The sequence below is a fragment of the Falco peregrinus genome, chromosome 1 (assembly GCF_023634155.1).
Source record: "Falco peregrinus isolate bFalPer1 chromosome 1, bFalPer1.pri, whole genome shotgun sequence".
In the NCBI taxonomy this organism is placed as follows: Eukaryota; Metazoa; Chordata; class Aves; order Falconiformes; family Falconidae; genus Falco; species Falco peregrinus.
This window is the reverse complement of record NC_073721.1, coordinates 60845238-60868698: the sequence shown is the minus strand read 5'-3', so window position 1 is coordinate 60868698 and position 23461 is coordinate 60845238. Positions and strand designations below refer to the sequence as shown.

Sequence of the window (23461 nt, the reverse complement as noted above, 5' to 3'; positions counted from 1 at the left end):
CACACCATGGCTATTCCTTTTCCTTATCACACCTTTTCTTCTCTTTCCTAACTTGTAATTCTTAAATGAGGCCAATTATCATGAGCCAGGTCATTCCCAGCCGGGAGACGCACGCATTATGCTCCTTCAGTTTTTCCCTAACGGTGGAGCAGCCAAGCACTGGCATTTCCCGGGCAGCCATGGCTCGCCCCTGCTCAGATCTCTCCTGGCTCATCAATGAGATCGCTCCCTGGCTCTCCCTGCCTGCTTTCACGAGGTGGAGAGATGGTGCCCCTGCTACAGACCTTCCAACACAGGGGAATCCCATCCACCACACCAACTTAAATGTCATGTCCCAGAAGGAAGGAGGAGTAAAAGAGGAGTGACTCAGATTCGCTGATTCTCCTGGTTGGAATAGGGTGTACACAACACTTGAGGTCCACAGGCAAACAAAGGCTTTTATTCCATAGTTAGGCTCATTGGTAAGCAACTGGGCAGCAAGCGCTTATCACTTGCGACGTGTATGAAGTTTTACACCTTGCATTACGAGAGAGAGAAAGAGAACACCAGTCCTAGGTCAGGCATCAGGCCTGCCAGCATGGGGTACTTCTCGTAGGAGCGCTCATCCACAAGTCCCTTCTTCCTTTATTCCTATCCCCAAAATGGCACTGGCCTTCCTCTTATTCTTATCCTCCAATGTGGACCACCTCGTACTTCAATCAGCCTCACTTGCCATGTAAATAAGCACACATGTGCCTTACAGGCGGCAGGGGGACAAGTCCTTCTGGTCTTGAACAGAGTTGGTGGTCACGATCTCTCCCTGCACATTTACCTTTCCCCCAGTTGTCGCAGAGATCTGCTGATGCTGATGCTCCTGGGGCCATTACTCACCCTTCGGCAGGCTGCTCCCTCTTACCAGTCTTTAGCTCCTCTTCCAGGTCATACGAAGTAAATGTTCACTTGATCTTGTGAGTGTTTGAGATATTCCTCAAGTGTTTGAGACCTTACTTGGACAGGCTCAGAGGATCTCCACCCCCTATTCCCTAAACGAATTTCATCTGCTGTTGTTCGCCCCCTTCTGAGCTTTCCTTGGTGTCAAGGTTATTTTTCCAGCTGGTCCCCTACAGATGGCCTTGACATGAGAAGGGTATGGGTAAATGGGTGGGATACAGACTCTAGCTTGAAGGCAAAATGGGGGATAAATGAATGGAAGTGTTTAATGCACTACAGAAATATATTAATATTAAATCACACATGCACATACAGGAGTCGTTCAAGGAGTAGTATAAAATTGCACCACTTGAGTTGATCGAGGAAAACAGAGCCAAATAACATAGTTTTATGTATACACTTGTTGTTCTAACACTTTTTGTTTAACGCCTCCAGGTGTAAGAAATACACTTACAAAGTTTTGTACTTAGAACAAGCAGGGATCTTGGACAAGACTTCAGTTTATTTTCCCTGTTGCTGCATAGCCTATTTCCTTCTTAATCTGCAGGACTAGAACTAATTCAGCTACATGGAAGAATGCTTATCCTGTACTGTGACCTTACTCCCCGCAGCCATGACAGCAGACTGGGCAGGGGCCATACACACCGAGGATGTTAATGCTGCTCTCAGCAGCACTGTCTTACCACCCATTTTACTAAAAGCTTCCATCATTTCTTAGAATCAAGCATGCCTCTAACTGCAGCTGTTCCTTTCAGTGTTTTTCAATGCCATATATCATCTCAGCAGCCTGCTAAAGGTGGGGATTAACGCAGCTATAGAATAGTTAAAGGAGGGAGGAGCAGCCTGCATGGACACCGTTCACTGTGACCAGCCCTCCTACGGCTCTCAGTCCTGCCGACTTCTTTTCTACTCTGAACAGCAGGGGAAGAAAGAAGCTTTACTGAGCATTGAAAAGGCTGGCTACAACTATTGCATTAATCATCACTTTCACAGTACTTAGAAGAGCTTTACTACTTTCTAAATTAGGTAACATATTTCTCACATGGCTCATGTAGTAAGAAGCTGTTCCTAAAATGTGAAAGCAGTGCTATTTAGTATGGAGCTGTGAAATAAGGAATGAGATGAGGCTTCCTATTCGGTTTCACTCCCAGCACTCTCCTGCATCTTCCCTCAGCTTTGCAGCCCAGGACATGCCACACACACAGATGTAGAACTTTTTACAACCAGTAGTTTAGCCATTGCTCAAACAGCTAACACACTGAAATGCCTGGGTCTCTGTGTCTGCACACCACCACACACCTGGATCTCTCAGGGAAAAATGACTTTGAAATAGGATGGTATTTCAAGCAAAATCAAATCAATAAATTATTATTCTGTTGCAGGAAAAGCGGAGGCTATGTTCTGAGTGTAAATTAGGAATCATTAATATTAATTATAGGAACAGTGTGCCAGGCACTGTAATAACAATCAAGAAAACAGCTCATGACTGTACGTCTTAATATACTAGCACGGAAAAAACTATTCCTGCATTTCTGAAGATGAGCAGCCTAACAGTAGGTGCATCCCAGTTTGAGTTTCTACACAAATTGTACATGCACACATGTATAGTCATGAAAAAGAAATAAATACACAAACCCCTGAGTGGAACCTAGTGGATTTGGTAAAAAAGAAAGCAATGAAAAGCCTAGGTTCATCCTAGTATATAAGGTCACCTTCCATGACGACTACCATTCTCCATTTCATTAACTGTTTCATAGTATTTTCTGGGAGAAGATGTAGTGGAATTGCAACAGTTTAGATGCAACATGGCAAGAGACTGCAGTGTTATTCACACGTGGCGTACTCTCAGCGAAGTGAGAAGCTCACTGTGAAACAACCCATAGGCAGTGGCTTCTCAGTTAACAGATCTGCTACAGCCTACAGACCAACAGGTGAGATGCATTTCACTCTGCTACCCATGAAAAGAAATATGTCACCGTATATAATTACGGTAAGGTTCTGGAGTATATGTATTCTGGGAATATAACGGCAATAAAGGGGTTATGCGAGTTGGGAACTGTACTAAGAGAACATACCTTTCTGCTGAAGAACAGAAAAACGTAATGTACGTTAACTTCCTAAGGTAACGGTTGCAGGTTGTCTACAGGCAGCCTCCTTTATAAATTTACATTTTGAGAGCACACATTCTTTCAGCCTTTTACAGAGTAATTCAGGAATGCATCCCTACAGCTCTAAAACAGCTGCAGTTACTTCTGCATGTAGTACACAGAAAAGCCTTGAGATCTTCTGTTTGAAAGGAACAATATAAATCACTATGTATTTTTTCATATATAGTTTTTCATTTTTTTACATCTTTACATTGTATTGATCTATAAAAGATCCCATTTAGTAGTTCTACTCTGCTTCCTTACTATACAAAACAATGCGACGCAGGTCATCTCTAGGTCCCAGAGACGTAACGTGGTTGTTGAACAGCCAGGGATAGGAGAGCCAGGGAATGAAGTCCTGCACACCCAGATCTCTTTCTCACCTGCTTCTCACACTAGCAGCCAGGTCTGCACGCACGCACATAGGAAGTAACATTAGTGTTCCTTATTGCTTTGTAACAGCTTAGAATCACTGGGGAGGCTCTGGGAGGCATCCTGAGGTCTGCGCAGAGGTCACTCCGTTGTGAGCGAGAGTAGCACCATGACTGTAATGCCTGTGCACAGGAGCAGAATCTGCTGCAGGGAGTTCCTGGGAAAGAAACAGCAAAATTAGGAGGAGCCCCAGACCAATCCCAACAGGCAGCAGTGTAGAGGCTCACACATGGTTTGTTCTCTGCCCTTCCAAATCTACCACAAGGAGAACACAACAGCGGTATGAAGTCACTAACACAGCTAAGACGACTCCTTCCCAGCACCCCAAGCAAAGAAGTTGTCTATCATCTGGCATGTTATTTGTTTCCACTCAGCTGCAAGGCCCAACCTCAGGTTTCAAACTCAATGTAAAGCTGACTCAGTCACGCAGCTACCCCGGCGTCTCCTGTCCCTTCTCTCACCAGGGACCAGCACCTCTGCAGCACGTTCACAGATACTTTTGGGATCTCATCCAGCTAACAACTACAGTTACAAAAATAGAAGAAAAAAAAAACCCGCTTAATTTTGCTATTCTTTTAGCACCATCTCAGGTTTATGCTGGACTGAAGTAGCCACGTACCCAGCGCCTCTGCATACTTTGCCAGCACAAGAGGTGACCAACCCAAAAGCCAGCTCCCAACTGGTCACTAACATTTCTCCACCAGAAGTTCCTGCCTCTCAGATATAACTGTGGAGCTGGTTTTTGAGCGCTTAACCGTTACCATCAAAATGAACTAGGTGAGCCAAGGCTTCTTATTTAAACTATTGATGTCACTTGTCTCATTACAACTGAAATTGGAGGGAATGTTCAGGGGCAGCTCTGCCAGCCAGGTCTGAGAGGGCCTTTACTGTGGTACAGCTGGATTTGGACCTGCTACAGCCTTAATCAGGCTGCAAGAAACTAGAATAACACAGCTGAGGGGAGGCCAAATAGACCAGAATACATATACCAGTGTATACGATGACCGAGATGGGAGAGATGACTGAGGTGGGATGCAGTAACAGACTATGAAATGCAGAATGATACAGAAAATAAAACTATTATTTTCTACTCAGACAGCAACACAGCAACAGTTAATCAAAATTAATAAGCAAGAGGCTAAAAAACAAATAGTAAGAAGCATCATTTCACACGGTGCAGCCAAACTATGCAAACTAGCTGCCAAAGGGAGATGGCAGAAGCCCAAGTAATGGACAGGGTCAACAAAAGATGAGAGAAGGATGTGAAGGAAGGTTCACGTGTAGTTATCCGACACACACAACCCTCACCCTGGTTCAGACAGCCCCTAGACCAGTAATGGCCCCTAGACCAGTACCCACCAGAAGCTGACAAGACAGCCTGGGGAGCGAGTCACCCCATGGGCCATGTTTCTGAGCAACCTGTTCCTGCTGGTCACGCCACACGCTGCGCCAGCCCGACCTCTGTGACTGACCCAGCTGAAGGTTCTTCTGTTTCACGGGGTCTTTCTCATCCCCCCAACGCAACAGCTAACGCAGCAGCCCACCTAGGTTCCAGCCTTGCCCACGGGATCTGGAAAGCTGGCACTCTCGTCCTTCCAGAACGGGCAGGGGGAAGGGCTCTATCCCTGCTCCCTGGCAGTAAGAATTGCTGCAGAACTTACCAAGGATTCTTTTCCTCCAGGAGATCAGGCACAACATTTACCAAGGCAATATACAGAAATCCTCCAGAAGTGAAAGGGAGGATCCAGGCTACTGTTTCCCCTGCACAAACACAAAAAGCTTTTCTTATTACCGAGACAAAGCCACGGGAGAGAACAGAGAAGGGAAAGAAGATACCCACACAAGAACAATAACCCCCTCCCCTATTCCGACGGGGGTCCCAGGAAGCCTTACCTGCTCCTTTTGGTGATTGAGCACATATTGCAAAGCAGGCTCCTAGAATCCCCCCCAGAGCTGTGGAAAGCTGCATCTTGGCCGCACTCCAGCGGTCAAAGCCAGCCCGAAGTAGGATTGCAAAGTCTCCAACCTAAGAAAACCAAGAGCTGACAGTTAATGAACATGAACGTTCCCAGTCACAAAGGCTTTCCATAACAAGACCAGTGCTTCAAGACTCTTTCTAGCTTTCCATGTTGTCAGACTCCCGGAGGGAGCAGCTTCTAAAGGGACAGGAAAATGTTAATCGGACCCAGCCCTCCTCTTAGCAGATGAAGCTGTAATCCCTCAGGATGGCAGGATACAAAGCCCTCTCACCTCATGTGGGATTTCGTGCAGGAGAATGGCCATTGTGGTTAGGAAACCAACCTGCAGTGGAAGAGAGAAGGCGATTAGGAACCAGTCCTCCAGCTCTGAGAGACAAGACTTCCATCAGCGTGTCAAGGCCCCTTTCTCCCAGTTAAAACTTGTTACTCAAGAGTTTAGAACTATTCAACAAAAGTGTAGATGAGCTAACCCTCCCCCTAACACTGTACAAATGATTAACATGTCCCAAGTTTGAAGAAGCTCTGAATCAGAGTCAGGATAGGGTTGCCTTTGACTGTAGTCTCCATTTTCTCAGAAGCTTCCCAAGAACAGGAAGGAACTCCTCACATCTTTGGCTTTTTTTGCACGTGGCATCATCCTTAAGAGCAGGGCTCTCCATTTCAGTGCACAGCTGGTGACAGAAACCGTACCTTTCTGCTAACCAGGAAGCTGGCTGCTACTGCCAGGCCGTGCGTGAAGTTATCAATGGTGTTGGCCAGCAGATTGAGGTATCCGCTAATCTGCAAAGAGAAGGAAGAGCCCCTGATAAAGGAGGAGCTCTAACAAGATAAAAGAAAACACACAGCTTAGACACAGGTTACTAAGGAGTCACAACCAGATGGGAAAGGTCAGGACATGGCACTTCTGGTAAAGATCTTAAACTATGTCAGTGCTCAGCTACAAATTAAAATGTTCAGTTTTAGAGTAAAGTAAGTTTTAGGGTAGACAAGTATTGCCCGAGGTTAGGATAATAGCCTTACCCAAGTGACAAAGAGCTCTAGAAACACAAAAAGAGAAAAGGAAAAAGAGGAAAGCCAAAATGCAAGAATATATCTGATTCTAAATCAAACCAATTTTAGGTAACACTGACTAATTTACACAGGTGACTGGCTTCAAACATGACCTGACCTTGTTTCCCAGCCATGTACTTCAATATCCAACTGTTAAATATCTCCTCTTCAAAAGCTGGCAAAAACAACGCAACAAAACAAATGTTGCTGAAATCGCTTTTTATAACTAAAAAAATCTTCAAGCATTGTACTAAAAGTGCTTGTGTGTTTGCTTTCCCTTAAAGAATAAAAAGAGAAGATAGTAACAACAGTCACCAAAAACCCACCCACTAGAAGGTTATACAGCACGCATACGCCTTTGCACATAAACACACTTCTTAAAATTATAAGCATAAAGCAGCTTCCTTCCTCACAAGTCCATCTCCACATAACACTTCCCTAATTATGCTAACCACGGTCATTTCCAGACAAATTCTAAGTATTTGACCAAAAGCAATTTATGAGGGTACCACCCCAGCTCTTTTGCTCACAGGTTTTTTGGTTTGGGTTTGTTGGGGTTTTTCCATCATATTTAACCAACTACTGCATGTGAGTCCTGAGATACTGCACTGCAGTGTAAATTATTATCAAACCAGGTGTTAGCCAATACATCAGGCTGTCTCTGAGTTGGCATACATTAACTCCAGATATTGGGCAGCATCCAGTGAGCGGAGAGGCTGTCTATAAAGTGTGAGGTATTAACCCTTCACTCACCATAGCATCAGATGCCAAAGTTCAGCTGGAAAAACACAAGCGCTGATGGGTTTCATGACCCCTTTTTGGTTTTCTGCTCTTCCCTGTTCCTATCAAACTCCACTTGGGGCATCTCTCCTTTCTTCCTGCCATCTGTAAGCCACAGCTCAGGTGGGGCTTTCTGTCAAGCCTCTCTCTCCTACTGCACAATTTCAGGACATCTTTATGGGCTCTAAACTTTCTAAATTGCATTAGTGATTAAAAACGAAAATAAAGAATTAAGCAAAGCCTAACTACAGATCATGTCTAAGTAATAATCTGGGTAACATGTCTACAATGAATGCAGAAGTTCCCTGCATGGTGCTATAAGGGGAACACAAAGGGATGCGCACCGGCAGACCCACAAACGCAGCAGTTTTACTTCTCATTCCTCATCTTCAGCCAAATATGACTGTCTAAAATTTCTCCTTTTCATGTTGGGATTTTATGTGATTGTCTTTTCCCCACAGGCTAGTAATAATTATTCACTGAAGTTTTACACAAAAATGCTTTCCCATGCCACCATATAGGGAAAAAATAGACTTCATGATTAAAACATTAGGAGGGGTTTTTTTTTGTTGGTGGCTTGGGCAAAAGCTGTCACTGAAAGAAGGAAAACCTTGGAGTGCGCAGAAATAAATTGGGTTGGTTTGACAGTTATGAGCCTCTGACATTCACATTCTGTGAATTCCTAATAGGATGTTCTCATTGCTCATAAAGAGCACAGCCAGATGAAGTGTTTATGTTCATGCTTCAGAATTAATGTCACTGTGCAATGAAACATACTTCTACAAAGCAGCAAGGACCCCATGTGCCACAGGGGAAAATAAAAAAAAAAAGAATAAGCAAGGCAAAAGTACTCTACAATGTTTCTACTTGTTGAGGGAATAAAGGCTGCAATGCAGGAGAGAACCACGTTCAGGTGCAAAGGAAGCCTCCCACCTGCAGTTTTCAAGCTAGGACAAATTATTACAGCAGCAGCCAAAGAGTAAAGTTCTAATATATATGTACAAAGGACGACTGATTACAGCTTACTAATTAAGCCCTGAAGGGTGGCTTTGTTTATTGAAATAGTATCTTTTCCTTTTTGTTTTCTGGGAAAAAAAAAAAGGGGGTTACTGAGTGAACAGTGGAACCAAAGCAGACTGGCTCGCTATGGCTTTCTCTTTCTTTTGTGAGCACCTACTTCGCTTGCTTGCAGCGGTGCCGTTTCCCTGCACACCCCTTCCCCACCCGACAGCCCCCTCCCCAGCAGGCACAGCCCCCTCCCCAGCAGGCACGGGCAGCGAGACCACCCGCCGACCTGCCAGCCAGGCGGATGCCAAGCAGCATCTAAGTTCTGCCCGAGTTTTTCAACAAGGCATTAGTTTGCATTCCTCCTCCGCCACCATGCTGATTTTTATGGAACTTGCAGAAATGTGACTACCCTCAAGACGTCTACCCTCTCTTAACTCCAGTAAAATTAATTATGGGTTCAAAAATTACTGAAAATGAAGGATGAAGGGCAGAACAGGTGGACAGGCAAATGGAATGACTGCTTATGTTGCTGCTGAAGGAAACAGGCTAACAACACAGGAATATCTTGGTAGCTTTGGTAATTTCCCCCCTACCAGAAAGACTATAAAAATATGCTCGTAAGGTAGAAAGTTACAACTACACCCATTAACTCAGTAATTTCTATTTCATACATATTGACAACACCCTTACTACAAGACTGAACAGACGTGTTAGGATTTTAAAGCTAGAAGGGCTCTTCATGGTTGTCTAGACCTTCTACAGAATGCAACTGAAAGAATCTCCTTCCATTTCTGCACGAAGCCTACTGTTTCTTAACCTACAGTGCACTTTGTAGAGAGCAGCTTAAGCCACAGCTTAAAGCCCACAAGTGACGAAGACTCTGGTATGTCTAAGGCAAGTCGATCCACTGGCAAGTTACCCTCCGTTACAGAGTTGTCTTTGATTTCTACTCTGCTACCGTTTAGTACAGCTTTAACTATTCAGATTTGGTCACGCCTCTTGCCTGGCTATTTGTGTACTCTAAGTCACCCCTGATCCATCACATCTACAGAGCTAAAGACCAAAGAAAACCACTTCTTATGTACTGCAAACCTAAAATAATTCTTTCAGCTCTTTTCTGAGCCCTTTACAAATGATCAGTAGTATTTGGGGTATTGTGAGTAACACTACTGGAAAGAGTCAGCCAGCCATGCCATTACTGCTATACAGAAAGAGGAACACCTGCCTCTTCTCTTACACACTATTTCCTACTCACCCACCCGCCTGCCTGCAGCATCGTGATGGAAGAATGTGTTCAAACAATTTCCTGCTGTGACTCTCATCCTTTTTCCAAGGCATTGACTTCCAAAAAACTGTCCCTATCTAGTACATATAATCTGCATTCTTTCTTCATCTATTCCTTATTAATTGCACTTATCAAAACATGTTAAAAATTCAGCTCTTTTGATCAAGTTACTCAGTTCAGCTGGTATCACTGACCTCGTGTAGTCACGATGTGCCATTTAAGTAACATAGTAGTATCTGGAAGTGTGAAGATATACTGGTTTTATAAATAATCACTCAGAAAAATCATAAACCACCAGTGAACAGAATTGAGGGGAGCTGCATTAACTCAGTCCTTGCTGATAACATAGAATACCTGATTTTTAAGACAGCTAATATTAGCAAAGCTGTTTTCATACAGTACTAGTTTTATCTGAATGTGGAGAAAGTTATGTTTTATATACATCTGTCAGTGTCGTTACCTTTACCAAACAATCATGACCAAATAAAAGGCAGGGAAAAAATGTCTGGATGATGAGAATTTATCTTCCTTAAGATCACATCAACTAGCACTAATTACATTATTATTTTCTACATTAGGATCAGACCCTGTGCAATGGCGTCCCCCATCAGCGTTACATTTCTAATTGAAATCAGTGGTAGACTAACCATTCCGTAAGTCCGCAGTTCATTGTATAAACCTTTCTGAAATAATGGCACAATGTTTCATAACCCAGTAATATTGGTTTCTTCACCACTATCACCTCTAGAAACATCACTGCAGCACCTTGCAGTTTGTGCAGTGTTCTGCATACATTACACGAGTGTGACGTACGAAAAATACCCAGTGACCTCAGCATATCTTTCACGTTGCGTGGTAAGAGCTATAAACTTACAGCCAAACAGATCTAAAACAGAAAGACTGAAGAGCCTCTGACTGACCACATAGCCACGTGTGGGCTAGTTCACGCAACCACACGTTCTGTTCATAGTTACTCTCCTACAATCTCGCACATTTCAAACTCAAATTACAGGTCCTCCTTCGCCAAAGTGGTCGTTTACTCTCTTGCTTGTAAAGTCCACCCAGACGAGGGTTTCCGCAGTGCAAAGACAAGAACACAAAACTGAAAGCAAAGCCAATTTAAAGGTTAGCCACTGCCCAGCGCCACAGCACTCCTTTCCCCTCCTCCACCTCCAGTCCTATGGGCTGGCTGATCTCCCTTACCCCAGCACTACAGGCTGCCTGCCTACACACCAAGCCGATTCAAGAAGTTAGGAGAGAAATGAACCTACGGGTGGAAAAAAAAAATTCTTTGCCTGTTTAGCTCCTTGAATAGGCTCACTGCAGGGTCAGATGAGGTCCAGTGCAAAGGAAGTGATGGGAAACACAGGTTTGGAGGCAGAAGTAGACAAGAAGCCCTTTCTGGCAGCAGATAAACTGCTCATTTGAGAAAAACCTAACTTCTAAGTTTTAGAGGGGACAGCTTCAACACTCAAAATACTTCCAAAAGGTGCCTTAAAAGCAAACGCACAGCTCACAGTTGGTACAAAGCAAGGAAACCCACAGCTCACACTTGGTACAAAACAGACACCAGAGAACAGAGAAATCACGGCACAACAATTTCAGCAAATGACAACATAATAACTGTAAGAGAAGTGTAACAAAATGTAAAAGTACTGTACTCTGGTCTCACAAGTCAGCCAAAACACACATCATCAGACTTAAGCCTTTACAATAGTGACTTTGCCTCTTTTGCATAAGCTGCAGTGCAGATTTTCTCCAAGTCTGCTGCGTCCTCCCTGCTGTGACCTGGGCAGACACTTTGACAGAGCAAGATTAAGCACAACTCACTCAGACACCGGGTTCCCCACTCAGGCACAGTTCTTTCCACAGACAACTCCTGACTGAATTTTAGATGTGTCCCGAAAACATAAGATGTGAAGGTCAGTTTGTGGGTCTCTTACCTTGATTCTGTTGTCTGTTGGACAAGAGTGGAGAGAAGAGCCATTACACTGAGTTGAATTTGTTCCTGCTTTTTGGGACTGGCCTGCCACCTTCCGCAGGGGATAGCCACTTCCATTGGGAATCTTTCCAGCTGGTGCTTTGGCATCACAGCCCTAAATTTGGGGAAAACAACTTGTTACTGCCTTTTTTGTCAGTGATGAATGAGCATGAATCATGGTCAGAAATCCAGTCCTCACCCTGAATCCTTTTGTCTTTACAAATCAGCAGCTTTGGTACACCAGTTTAATAACCAACTGCCAGAAACGAGACCAATTTCAGAGAGCATTCTGATATCTGCACTGTGAGGAACATGAACAAAGACTTCCCCAATCACCAAGAGAAGGAAAGTAGAAAGACAGAGGAGGAAATGGAGTCATGTGCCCTTGGCATGAGCCAGGTCCCACTGGAAAGACGTGGGACTGAGCCTGCCACTCCTGCTGGCAGCTGCTGCCCAGAGAAATACAACTCACCTGGGCAGGGGATGGGGGAACAAGGAGGCTTGCTCTCCCCAGTGCATCGGAATAACTAAGTCTAGAGAACTATTCAATAGCTGGGATTGTCAGCTTCCAAACAACAAAACGTTTATGTCTGACTTCATTCTCTCTGTAAATGAAAAGATTAAGTTCCTTTCAGACTTCAAAGTCTCACATTGAGTCGAAGTAACAGCTAATTGCTCTTAGGCAGTGCCTGAACTGCAGTTTCACCTCTCAAAAGCCATGGCACAGCAAGAACTGAAGGGTGTACAGGAGCTGCTGCCAGGAGCTGTGCAGATGTCCGAGGACCAGTTGCTCTCCTCTGCCTTGGGGAACCTACCTTCTGGTACCTGCCTGCATTGCCCCTTTGCAGCTGGGTGACTCCTCTGAACCAATGCTTACCATTCCCTGGCCAGCCATAAACCCCTTCGCAAAACCCCCACAAAGCTACCCAAAGACATGCCTGGTGCAGGTCGTACCCAGGAAGGGTGGGCAGTGAGGAACACCTTCCAGAGAAGGCTGCTCTTTGTCCTGGCTGAGGACTCAGAAGGGGAATGACTTATGACGGCTCAGCAGAACGTGCATCAGCAAGCTGCCATCCCTCCAAGCTTACCTGAGCCAAAGCCCCAGCTGCAGAGCGCTCCAGCGCCCAGTCCCCAGAAAAGGGGAGCTCTCTTCTACACATCAAGAACAAAAGCAGCTCAGAGGTGAGAAATCTCAGTTAACACCACAAACCCAAAGCCTGGAGATGAAACACCTTCTACAGCCGGTGTCAAAGAAGCGGCAAAAAGCTCCCAAAGGGCACTGACAAGCTACTCACAGCTCCAGGATCACTTGCTGAGCCTATCAGGTAGGGCAGATGAGGCGTTTAGCACAGTGCTGCAAACACAACAGCACTCCCTCCCCTCTGGCTGCTAACTTACCACCCTGGGGCACTCCTCCTCTTTCTCCAGGAAGATCTTCTCTAGCACCAGGAAGGTCAGGAAACCAATGATCACCCAGAGGCCCAGAAGCTTCTGCTGCTGAAAGCTCTGCCCTTCTCCTAAGGGATGAGAGAATAATTGTCACGTCGCTATCAAGTGTTTCCCACATGTGAACCCACCCTGCTCCAGACAGTTTAACCAGCAGTTCCAAGAAAAAAAAAAAAAAAGGCAAGAAACGAGACAATGGGGAAACCTCCTACAAGGAATATGGAGCAAACATATCTCAAGGCAAATTAGTTTAACTCGCTCATTCTTGATCTAACTGATATCCCCTTTTCAGGGTACTCACAGAGCGAGGGCCCCCACTGTTTTTGCTTCAGTAGTGCAATCCAGCATATTTCCTGACAATACTGGGATTTTCCCTGAGCTCCAGAGGCAAGCAAGAGATTACATCAACAAAAATCCTGCAGCTGCATCTACTGAGCAGCAAGCCCTGACATGAAATCTGCCATTAGCAGAGCTACAGACTCACCTTCCCCCTTCTGCCACACCTGGGCAAGTTATTAAGCCCACAGCTATAAACTTTCTTTTCAATTACAGCCAAGCTTGTGAGATAATCATCCATTCAGCCTGGCTGCAGAAATGAAGATTGCATTGCAGCAGCAGAACAGAATGACTCTAATGGGGCTTACGCGGGTCAAGGAAACCTTTACGCTCCAGGACAGCCTAGCAGAAGCAAACAAGCTAGAGCAAGAAGGCAAGTCAGTTGGGAACCACTGTAGAAAGGAGGGGGGGGGGGGGGGGCAGGGAAGGACAGCAGGTTTTGCTGGCAGTGCTAGAGTCATGAGGAAGAAGAAAACCAAAGGCCCAGCAGATCTGAAATCCCAGGACATGGGTGCAAGGAAGCCTGGGAAACCCAGGGCATCCTTTTTGCTCCCTCACATTTTCAGCAGGGAAATGATTTCCTGGTTTCTCAACAGGTGGGATGCAGTAGCACTTGCCTCCTACGCTATCAGCTTGCTGAAGCAGAGAGATACATACAATCATTACAGATTTCAACAACCCTGGCTGTCAGAGGGGTGAGGGAGGTACCACAAACTCCATCCCGACTTTAGCTCACTGGCAAACACAGATTTCTCCCACCTGCATTTTCTTTTGCTCCCCATCCCCCTACCGCCACCTTGGTCACGGCTCTATGGACAATTTTCCATGACTTCTCCTCGAGCAAAGACTGAGAGGGCAAGACATTTGGCCTCCCACAAATCAATGTACCCAGCAGAAGGGCCCCAGTTAGTTCCAAGAAAGAGACTCGAGAGGTAACACTGTTATAGGGACAGATTCATAGACAAAATATGTCTGATGGGGCAGAACCCCCACCTGAGACGGTGCATACATCCATGTACCAGACCACAAACACATTCCTAACTTCCCACCAGGTTGAAGAAGCATTCCCTTTCCTTACAGAAAGGACAAAGGAAAATCAACAGAAATTTACAGGAGTCCAAGGCAAGACAGGAAAAGTTGATAGACAAAAAATCCACTGCAAGTTACTAAATGTAAAGAAACCGTGGCCAACTCAGGAAGCCTCCAATCCCAAAATCTTTGGAGGACTGCAAGGAACAAAGATGAAGCATTACATGTGTTTTTATTGTTCTTACGTCCTTCCTTAGGCATTTGCTTTTACACATTCTTTGAAAGAGAATACCACCCTAGACCAGTTTTGGGGATGACCCAGCCTGGCTGGTCTTTTGTGTTTTCAAGACGGAACGGGCTCAAACCCTGTAGCAGCAGGGACAGCACAAACTGCTCCAGGCAGAGGGGCCTCCATACCTGTTGTTGCGCTGCATGTGTAGGCCCAGGCTTCGGGAAGCAGGTGCAGGAACACGTTCCCCAGCAGTCCACCAATTGCAAAACTCAGCAACTGCTTCAAACGGCGTGATCCAGCTAAAAAAAAAAAAAACAAAAACAAAAACAAAACCTGATCACAACTCAGTTGGGAGCCAAAACATCTCCAGCTGAGATTTTGCACAGAGAGATCTGAACTGGAAGCATCTGCAAAGCAAGCTTTCAAAGGAGAGAGCACAAAACAAATAGCCAGAGTGCAAAATAAAGCCCTTGCACCACTTGGCTGGGACAGGCGAGTGTGGGAGGGTCCTGGACCAAGGAGGATGCTAAACAAACAACATCCTTTGTACACGCTCCATGCAGGGCTTGCATTTGTCCGAAGGCTCCCTACCACATCAGCAGGTACAGCCTATAGCACCAGAAATGGACTGGTTTAGAGGCCGGTATTTCCATGACAAGGCACAGCTCATCCCTGTGCCGTTCAGTCACAACCCAGGACTTCTGGCCTCAGAAGGGCCAACGCGGGTAGCAGGCTTACCTTCTGATCGCAGAGCGGCTCCCGTCTCAAATGGGATCACCAGCAAGGGGAAGACCCCACTCAGCCCCACCATGAGCGAACCGATGAGGGAACAGACCCAGGCATCCAGCCGCTCGCTGCTGAAAAGGCTTCCCCAGGACTCGGGCTCCTTCTCGCACAGAGGACCAGAGCTAGCAGCGACATGACTCCTCGGGAGCTGCTGAGCCTCACAGGCCACGATCAGAAACAAGGAAAGCGTCCCATCAAGCAGAAGCTTTTGTTTTGTCATCGCTAAGTGGTCTCAGCCAGGCTGGCCAACCTCTGAAAAGAGCAGGGAGAGCGGTTCTGAGAGTGTGCCCGAGAGCCCCTCCCACCACCGCGGGGGAAGGGCTTTGGGGACACCATCCCCTCCCTCAGCACCACAGCACAGGTATGTACCCCTCTAAGGAACACCTGAAACTCTCTCTGATTTCAACAGAGCTCTAAAGGACAGAGAGGCTGTTTAGCATCGAGTGTATGAAACTGCACGAGACATCTTGTGAAAGAGCCTGGCTTTCAGCATCTCCCCTCAGGTGGGCTGGACAAGGACTCCGAGCACCCTTGTCCTTGCCCTTCACTGTCCCGAGGCTTCAGAGAAAAGTACTGACCAGAGATGCTTCCCAGGTAAGTCTTCTCTTCACCATGGAACAGCATCCATGTCACAAATCAGGATGCTAGACAGGCAACCAAACCATGAAATCATGAGTGGTGTAAGGATGGTGAATAGGGTAGATTGTTCACCAGTTCTAATGACAGAAGTGCTAATACAGCCATCACATGAAGCCCGAGAGGGTCAGCTTCCAAACAAACTGACGTGACTCTTCATCAGCAGGTAACCTGTGTGGCTGTACTCCTCCAAAAACAATCGAAAATTTGATATGGATTCAACAAAAGACAGGACAAGTACTACAAGGACAAACCTACTGACTGTTCATGGTCAGACAGCTCCCATCAGACTCAGGAAACCCACTTATGGGAAAGGAGCTGGAGGCTGGAAGAAGTTGGAAAATATATATACTTGTCCTATTTTTATTTTTTCCTAGAAGGATACTGGGTTAGATGGTCTCTTAGTCAAAATCAGCACCACCGTTACTAAGAACTCTTCAGTCACAAGAAAACCAGAGAGAAGCAGATGTGTTAGAAGAGGAAAAGAAAGAATTACGCTCTCGTTGGCAAACAGGAAAGGAAAGCAAATGATGCAAAGGCTGAAGTAATCCAGAAGAAAAAGTGAAATACGACAAGCAAAATTAATTTGGAAATGGGAGGAAAGAGCGGGTTAGAAAAGAACGGCTTAAGAAATGTTCACAGAGCAGCTGTAGATTGAAAGGGAATAGCAGCATTCCCCTGAAAGCACATAAGAAACCAGTCAAAGTCATCTCTGAAGCGTTAGTGACCATCTTTGAAAATTTACAGGAATACGGGAAGGCCACAGAAGGCTGGAGAAGCATCATGCTTCACCTACCTTGATAAAAAGGAAAAAAAAAGGTGGCAGAAGACTTAAGAAGTTACAGACCAGTAACTTCAATCCTCTGAAAGACTCTTGATCAAGTTAAATGATCAGTTTGTAGTGACCTATAAGATAAGAAAGTGATAAAGATAGCAAAGCATTAAGTAACAGCCAGACAGAAAGGAGCCTGAAATTACCAAAACAAAATTCTGGGTGTCAGAACCAATCTAAGGGCTCACTGCAGCTGGAAAGGACGCTGCTGCCCCTTGTCCCCCACCCCCCCATGAAGCACCCCCTCCCCATGCTTAAACCTGACTCCATGACTGAGCCGGGTCAGAACAAACTAGCAGGGAAAACAATTTTTTTTTAAAGGTTTGGCCCTTTTCCAATTTCAGTCCCTGAACTAAATCACTGCAGGAGGAAGGCCCAGCTGCAGTGAGCAATCAACGAAAATTAAAGGACAGGATCCCATGGCTCCCGTGAAGGAGAGCACAGTGACCATGGAGATCAGGAGCAGGGGGATGCAAGAAGGAACTGATGAAGACACTGGCTGGGCAAGCTGTGCAAGAACCACTAAAACTTTCTGTAGCAAGGTAACATCTGATCAAGTGTAAACTCTACTGACCTATACAAAACCCATCACTTTTTTTTTTTCCTAAAAAAAAACAAAACAAAAAAAACCTTCAACATAGCAAGTTCAAACCAGCTCAGGATTTTGTGGCATCTTATTGCAGGATTTTGATCTGGCTGCAGGAACCCTTGACCTACCTATAGCATACTATCAAACCAATTTCAGTAAAGATCAGTATGAAACAGTATACTACAGGGTAAAAGAAAAAAAAAAAAAAAGGCACATGGACATGACAAAACAGTAACTCCAATGTGCCACAAAAAAAAAAGTATACGTGCGTTACATTGATTCAGAAATTAATTCCAAGCCAGCAGGCTTCTGTCACTATAAAGTAAACAACTGACAGCCTGGGACGTATTAGTAGCTCCGTTGTAGGTGCGACACAGCAGCAGTGCTTCTACTCCACTCCACACAGATGAGACTTCAGCCAACAGACCGCACCCAGCCAACATACTCTTCTTCATAAAACAGATGCAAAAATCAGAGACATGGCCGGGGAAAGAAACAGAGACAGTGTAGAAAGCATGACCTGGAAAAAACGACTGAAGGGCCTGGGTGTGTATCATAAAAAGATAACCCTAGAGGGAACAGAACAGTCTGCGTATGTTGAAAGTCACAAGAAAAGGGGAAAGTGCTGAACTCTTCTTCCACGCTGTAGCATCAGCTCAAACGGTAAACAAGATTCAGCCTGGATATGAAGAAACAAATTTACACGGTGCCAAAGCAGGGGCAGCAGCAAGGGACACTCATCTCTCACAGCACTCCACGCACCAGCTCAACTCAGGCACTGAGCTGATGCTCTGGAGAGCCAGTAACAAGCGCGAGGAGAGCCTGATGGGGCAGAGATGCTGCCCCCAGCCCAGCTCCATCAGGTGAACGTGCCTGCAACGCTGCCAGACCTCCTGGCTCCCCCCACAGCTATGCAAACAGCCACCCACAGCTATGGTACAACTGTGCCACAGAATCCCCCCAAATTTCTCCTTGAGAAGAAAAAACAAACCAAACCACAAAACCACAAAAAAGACAGGAAGCTCTTAAAGTGTCAGCTGTCCCCTAACTGACCAAATTCTTCTGTCCCAAGCACCCATGCAGGCTGAAGCCACCAGCCACACAGGCATCGGCACAGGTTGGTGACAGGACTCTTCAGGCAGGCGACACCAGCCGCAGCCCTCCCTCTGCTCGCTGGCTGCTGCACAACAACCTGCACTTACATAATTCCCTGCTTCAAAAAAGACGGGCACCCCTTCCAACCCTAGAGGGCCTGACGGACATCCTCTCCTGTTATGACAAAATTAGACCTAGAAAATGACTGAGAACAGCTTCTTCGCAAAGAACGGAGAGGGGAAAGGAAAAAAAAAAAAAAAAGGGATTTATACAACCACCACATGCCTATGAAGAGGCAACACAGTGAAATAAAACAAGGTCTTAAAAAAAAAATTAGTAAGGTCAGTAAGGATGAGTTCGGTACAATGCTCTGGGTGATGCTGTTTGTGTTGAGAAAGGCATGTACTCTGAATAATTAGAAAGGATAAGGTGGGTACCTGAAGGAGATAAGGAGAACATCAAGTCAGGAAATCACTGAACAAAGAAAATTAAAAGGTCTATTCCACCTAGATCCCACCTATTACGAATGGAATGATTGGGTGTCAAAATCAAATGAATATGCATGTGAAGATGGTGTAACCTCTCACAAAAACCGTATAAATCACCTAACTTTTCACTGAAAACTTGGGAGCTAGCTTGTCCGGTGCAAATCAGCTAGCTCCCCAGCGTCGCACGAAAAATATACCTTTGCTGCTTAAAGACAAAATTCGTCTCCGAGCAGTTAACCCTGTGCCGGTTTGGCATCAACAGGCAGCAAAACGACTGCTCTCTGCAGCTCAGCAATGAGGGACGTGGCACAGACTGGCCTCTTCTGCCACACGGGCATCACAGCTTCTGAGAATCAGTCTGGAAAAGTAATCACTGCAACGGATCCAGCAGGTCCGTTTCTTCCATCTCGCCCTCCACGCTCACAGCCCACATCTGCCCTAAGGCGCCCCAGAAAGGGCCCTCAGAATAAAGTGACCGAAATCCAGGAGAAAGCCAGTAGCAGACAGGGCAAAGGGCATGTCCAGGGCTCTGAGAACAGGCTGCACACGCGGTTTCAAGTCCTTCCAGCAGCAAGAGACAGCCCAGGTTCCTCCAAAAAAGGCACACTGGTGGACAATAACTGGGCAGAAAAACAATTCCCCTAACACACCGGTGTCCGTCAGCTTTCGGTGGCCCACAGGTCTGTCTCTTCTTGTTAATCCCACCAGGGAAAGCCACTGCATTTCGTTACAGCAGTGCTGCCTGAACATTACTACCTTGTGGCTCAAGAACATCCCCATATCTCACGCAACCAATGCCTGATGCTCATAAAACATCTACGAGGAACTCAGTGCATCACGCAGGACACACCTGAACCGATCTTTGTGCCCAGCTAATCACCTAGAGCATATTCCCAGCATTTGCTGCCTCTTGACATATCACAACCACTTGCTCAAAGAAATGCCCTTTTAATCTCTACAGCCCCTTTGCTTCTCTGTCTCGTTAGTACATGCTCCTCATGAGACACTGAGTTTACTTAATGTTTCTAAAGTCTGCAAATTCAAACCAGCTGCTCCTAAGAGAAATATTGAAGAGGAAGAAGCAGTCAAGATGTAGTCCTAGGGAAAAGAAAAAAAAAAAAAAAAAGTGCTCAAGAGAGAAAATAGTACCTTGCGACTACAGCTGCAGATGAGTCTTTACCTACCCCTAATTTTAGACACCAGCATCTGTTTTAGGAACCCTGGCAGAGAAGGTCTTGAGAAAGTCCTAGAGAAAGCTAGAGAAAGCACCGCCAGGTTTCTCAGAGAAGTCTGTGGTCACTACGAGGCAGAAGCATAACCAGATTTAGAGAGAGCTGTTTTTCCCAGGAAGGGTACATGACCTATTTAAGAACATGCATGAGAGAGGAACAGGCAGCGCATCATTTACTCATCAGTTCTGACGATGAGGACACTTTGGGACCACAGCTCCCGGCCATGCGGCACCGTCACCACTGGCAGCACCCTCCAGAGCCCCGCTGTCCCGCGCAGGTCAGGGAGCCGAGCATTCAGGAGACAGGTCTGCCGGTCTGCTCAGCTCCTTCTGCCACGGCCTCAGGACCCTTCCCAGGCTCAGGAAGAACAAACAAGTGAGAATTTGCCATTAAGCCCCCCCTGAGCAGGGGCAGGGGGAGGCTGCCCACCGACCAGAAGAGCTCCTGCCCTCCGCCGGGGGAGCCCCCAGGCTACCTCGCTGGACGCCTCAGTAGCAGGCAGTGCCTGAGAAAACATGGACAAAACTTAAAATGCCAAGGCAAAAACGTATTGGAAAAGAAAAAAATAAAATATTGACACGACGAGGATTCCTGTAGCAACCCGCCTCCTCCCCTCCCAGACCACACAGCTTCATCCCCGTCGCAGCACAATTGCTCATTGCAATGACATTTCAGATGTTGTTGGGGGAAAAAGAAAAAAAAAAAAAAAGAAAAGGCTTTTAAAAAAAGTGTTCTCCCTGGAAGCCAGTTGCCTGGTCTTACAGTTGCAAAAGAGTACTGCATGGAATGGAAAAAAGTTATTTTCCAGAGAGGAAGCGTATTTCCAGCCAGAAAATTCTCCACGAGCCACCTCCCTCCATTAGCCCCGTGGCGAGCGCCGAGTTCCTGCGGGAAGCCCTGGCCCGGGCAGGGCACAGAAGGTCCCCGACACCCCCGGCCCCCTCCCCTGTCCCCCCGTGCCCCCCCTTCGGGCACGCGCTGCCCGGCGGGCCCCGACCCCGGCGCTCCCCGCTCCGCAGGGGGAGGGGCGGCTCCGCGCAGCGCGGGGGGGGGGGGGGGGGGGGGGGGGGGGCGCAGCCCCCGGCGGAGCCCGGGCACCACCGGAGCTGCCGGGGGGGCGGTCACAGCCCTGACCCGCTGCACGCTGCCGCCGTTGGGCAGCCCGTGACCGCCCCCCCGTCCCAGCCGGGAGGGAGAGGCCGGTCTGCGGCGCGGGCAATGGCGCACCCCCCCCCGGGCTACCAGCCCACTCGCCGCGGCAGCCCCCCCCCAGCCCCCCCCCGGCCCCCCCGGCCATTTTCCCATTGTTTCTGCCACCGCGGCGGCCGGCGGGACGGCCCGGGCAATGCTGAGCGAAGCAAACGCAGATCTGCGGAGCCGGGGGGCGAGGGGGTGACGACCCCCCTTCGCGCACCCCCCGGGCCGGTAGAGCCCCCGGCCCGGTTCCCGTGGGGGGACACAGGGAGCGGGGCAGCCCCCGCCGCCCAGACCCTCCCGCAGCACCGTCCCGCCGGCGGAACCGCTTCCGAAACTCTCGGTGCCGCGTCCCGCCGGGCCGGGCTCCCAGCCCCGGGCACGGCCCCCCGCTAACCGGGGCCGCGCCGCGGGCAGCCGGGACCCCGGCACCACCGGCCCGAACCCGCCCCGGGGCCGGCCCTCCGCCGCCGCCCCCCCCCCCCCGCTCCAGCGGCTCCCGAGCCGCGGCAGCCCAGCGACCCCCGCCCGCGGACCACCGTTACCGTGCCCCGGGCCGCCGCTGCCATCCAGCCGCCGCTCGGCGCGGGCCTGCCCCGCCCGCGGCCCCTCGGCTCCGCCTCCCCCGGCCGGCCACGTCGGTCCCGGCCTCCCCGGCACCAGCGTCGCCGCCCCGGCGGGGACCCGCCGCCGCACGCGCTTCCGGCCGCCGCCGCGGGGGGGGGCGGGCACCGGCCCCGCTTCCTGCTGCCCCCCCCCAGCGCCGGGCCGCCCCCCGCCAGCACCGGCCCCGGCCCCGCTGCGGGCAGCCTCGGGGTGCTCGTCCCGCCCAGCGGACACAGGGCAGCGGGGGGGGTCTCAGGTGTCCCCCGCACCCGGGCAGCGGGGCGCAGGACGCGTGCGGTGGGACCGCTCTGCGACGTGCTCGCGGGGGTCTTTTTACTTTTTTTTTTTTTTTTTTTTTTTTAAACCCCTCTGCTTAATTGGACCATAAGTTTTTCGGGCTGCGGATGCGTAAAAACGAGCAGGGTGGAAACAAGTTTTTGAGCAGGATTCTGGAATGGTTGGAGCAGATGGCAGCGTGGCAGCCTCTGGCACTTGGCCTCCGCGTGTTTTTAAAAGATACCTTGACTTTTGCAGGTGCTTGCTGCCGCCTTATGGGTTCCTTCCAACCTGCGTGATGGTGCTTCGGAAGCCCAGAGCTCCGTGTCCTCACGGTGAGCTGTGAGGGCATCCACGCTAGCGCCACGGAGTCATTTAGGTTGGGAAAGACCTTTGAGATCACCAGGTCCAACCGTTAAATTCTTACGACTTTCTTCAGTGTTCTTACAGAGGTCTGCAGAAACTGCATATGCCTAAGCCGCTGGGTCAGCCAAGAACAAAGATTGACCTTTACAGGAGCCGAGCGGGCCGGGAGCTGTATGGTTTCCCATACAGACTCTCCACGCGTTCCCATGTACCTGCGAGTTCCATCTCTCACCATTTTGCCCGAGACACAGAATTTGTTTCTCACTCCAGTTTTCATAAGGAATCCCACTCCCCAAGGAGACAGCGCTGATGCTGATGCTCTCGAGAGTCTGGCCCTGGCCTCGCTGCGTCACACCATCTTGCCCCGCAGCAGCAGTCAGGAATTAAGCCAGCCACGGGCCCGCACTGCTTTACCTGTCCTTTCTGCGTTCATCTAACAGGAACGCAACCCTGCGTTCAGCTGCAGGTGCACTTCAAGAAAAGTTGTATTTTTCTCACTTGCAAACAGAACGCTTATCTAGAAAGCTGAATTCTGAATTTTCAAAGAAAAAGTATTTTGTTCTCAAGTTGTACGGTTCTTGTGTTCCACAGACACCTTCCTATTGCCTGCCTGCCTATCCTCAGCCTTCCCAAGCCCTGCTCCAGTGGCACGGTCCCCTGTGCTGATGATCATATCTGTGATCATCACACTTAGACCAGACACCTCTGCGGGTAAACCAAGCCACG

At 48.1% G+C, this 23461-nt stretch overlaps 1 protein-coding gene across 6 annotated transcripts; it reads right to left on the bottom strand.

Moving 5' to 3' along the window:
• Positions 1–1171: 1171 nt before the first annotated feature.
• SLC39A13 (solute carrier family 39 member 13) lies at positions 1172–22187 on the bottom strand. 6 transcript variants are annotated; one of them, XM_055810993.1, is made up of 11 exons: positions 22033–22184; positions 16854–16963; positions 15374–15673; positions 14821–14934; positions 12991–13109; positions 11555–11707; positions 6179–6268; positions 5760–5810; positions 5403–5535; positions 5171–5270; positions 1172–3666 (listed from the first exon to the last, which is right to left on the bottom strand). In XM_055810993.1, exons 3-11 carry the CDS (start codon positions 15639–15641, stop codon positions 3591–3593), a joined length of 1104 nt encoding a protein of 367 aa, XP_055666968.1. In that variant the 5' UTR covers positions 15642–15673; positions 16854–16963; positions 22033–22184; the 3' UTR covers positions 1172–3590. The 6 variants fall into 6 exon arrangements, with proteins under 6 accessions (XP_055666968.1, XP_055666955.1, XP_055666964.1 ...); XM_055810980.1 differs by lacking the exon at positions 16854–16963 and adding an exon at positions 20470–20650 and having other exon boundaries at positions 22033–22183; XM_055810989.1 differs by lacking the exon at positions 22033–22184 and adding an exon at positions 20470–21211.
• Between the last annotated feature and the right edge of the window lie 1274 nt (positions 22188–23461).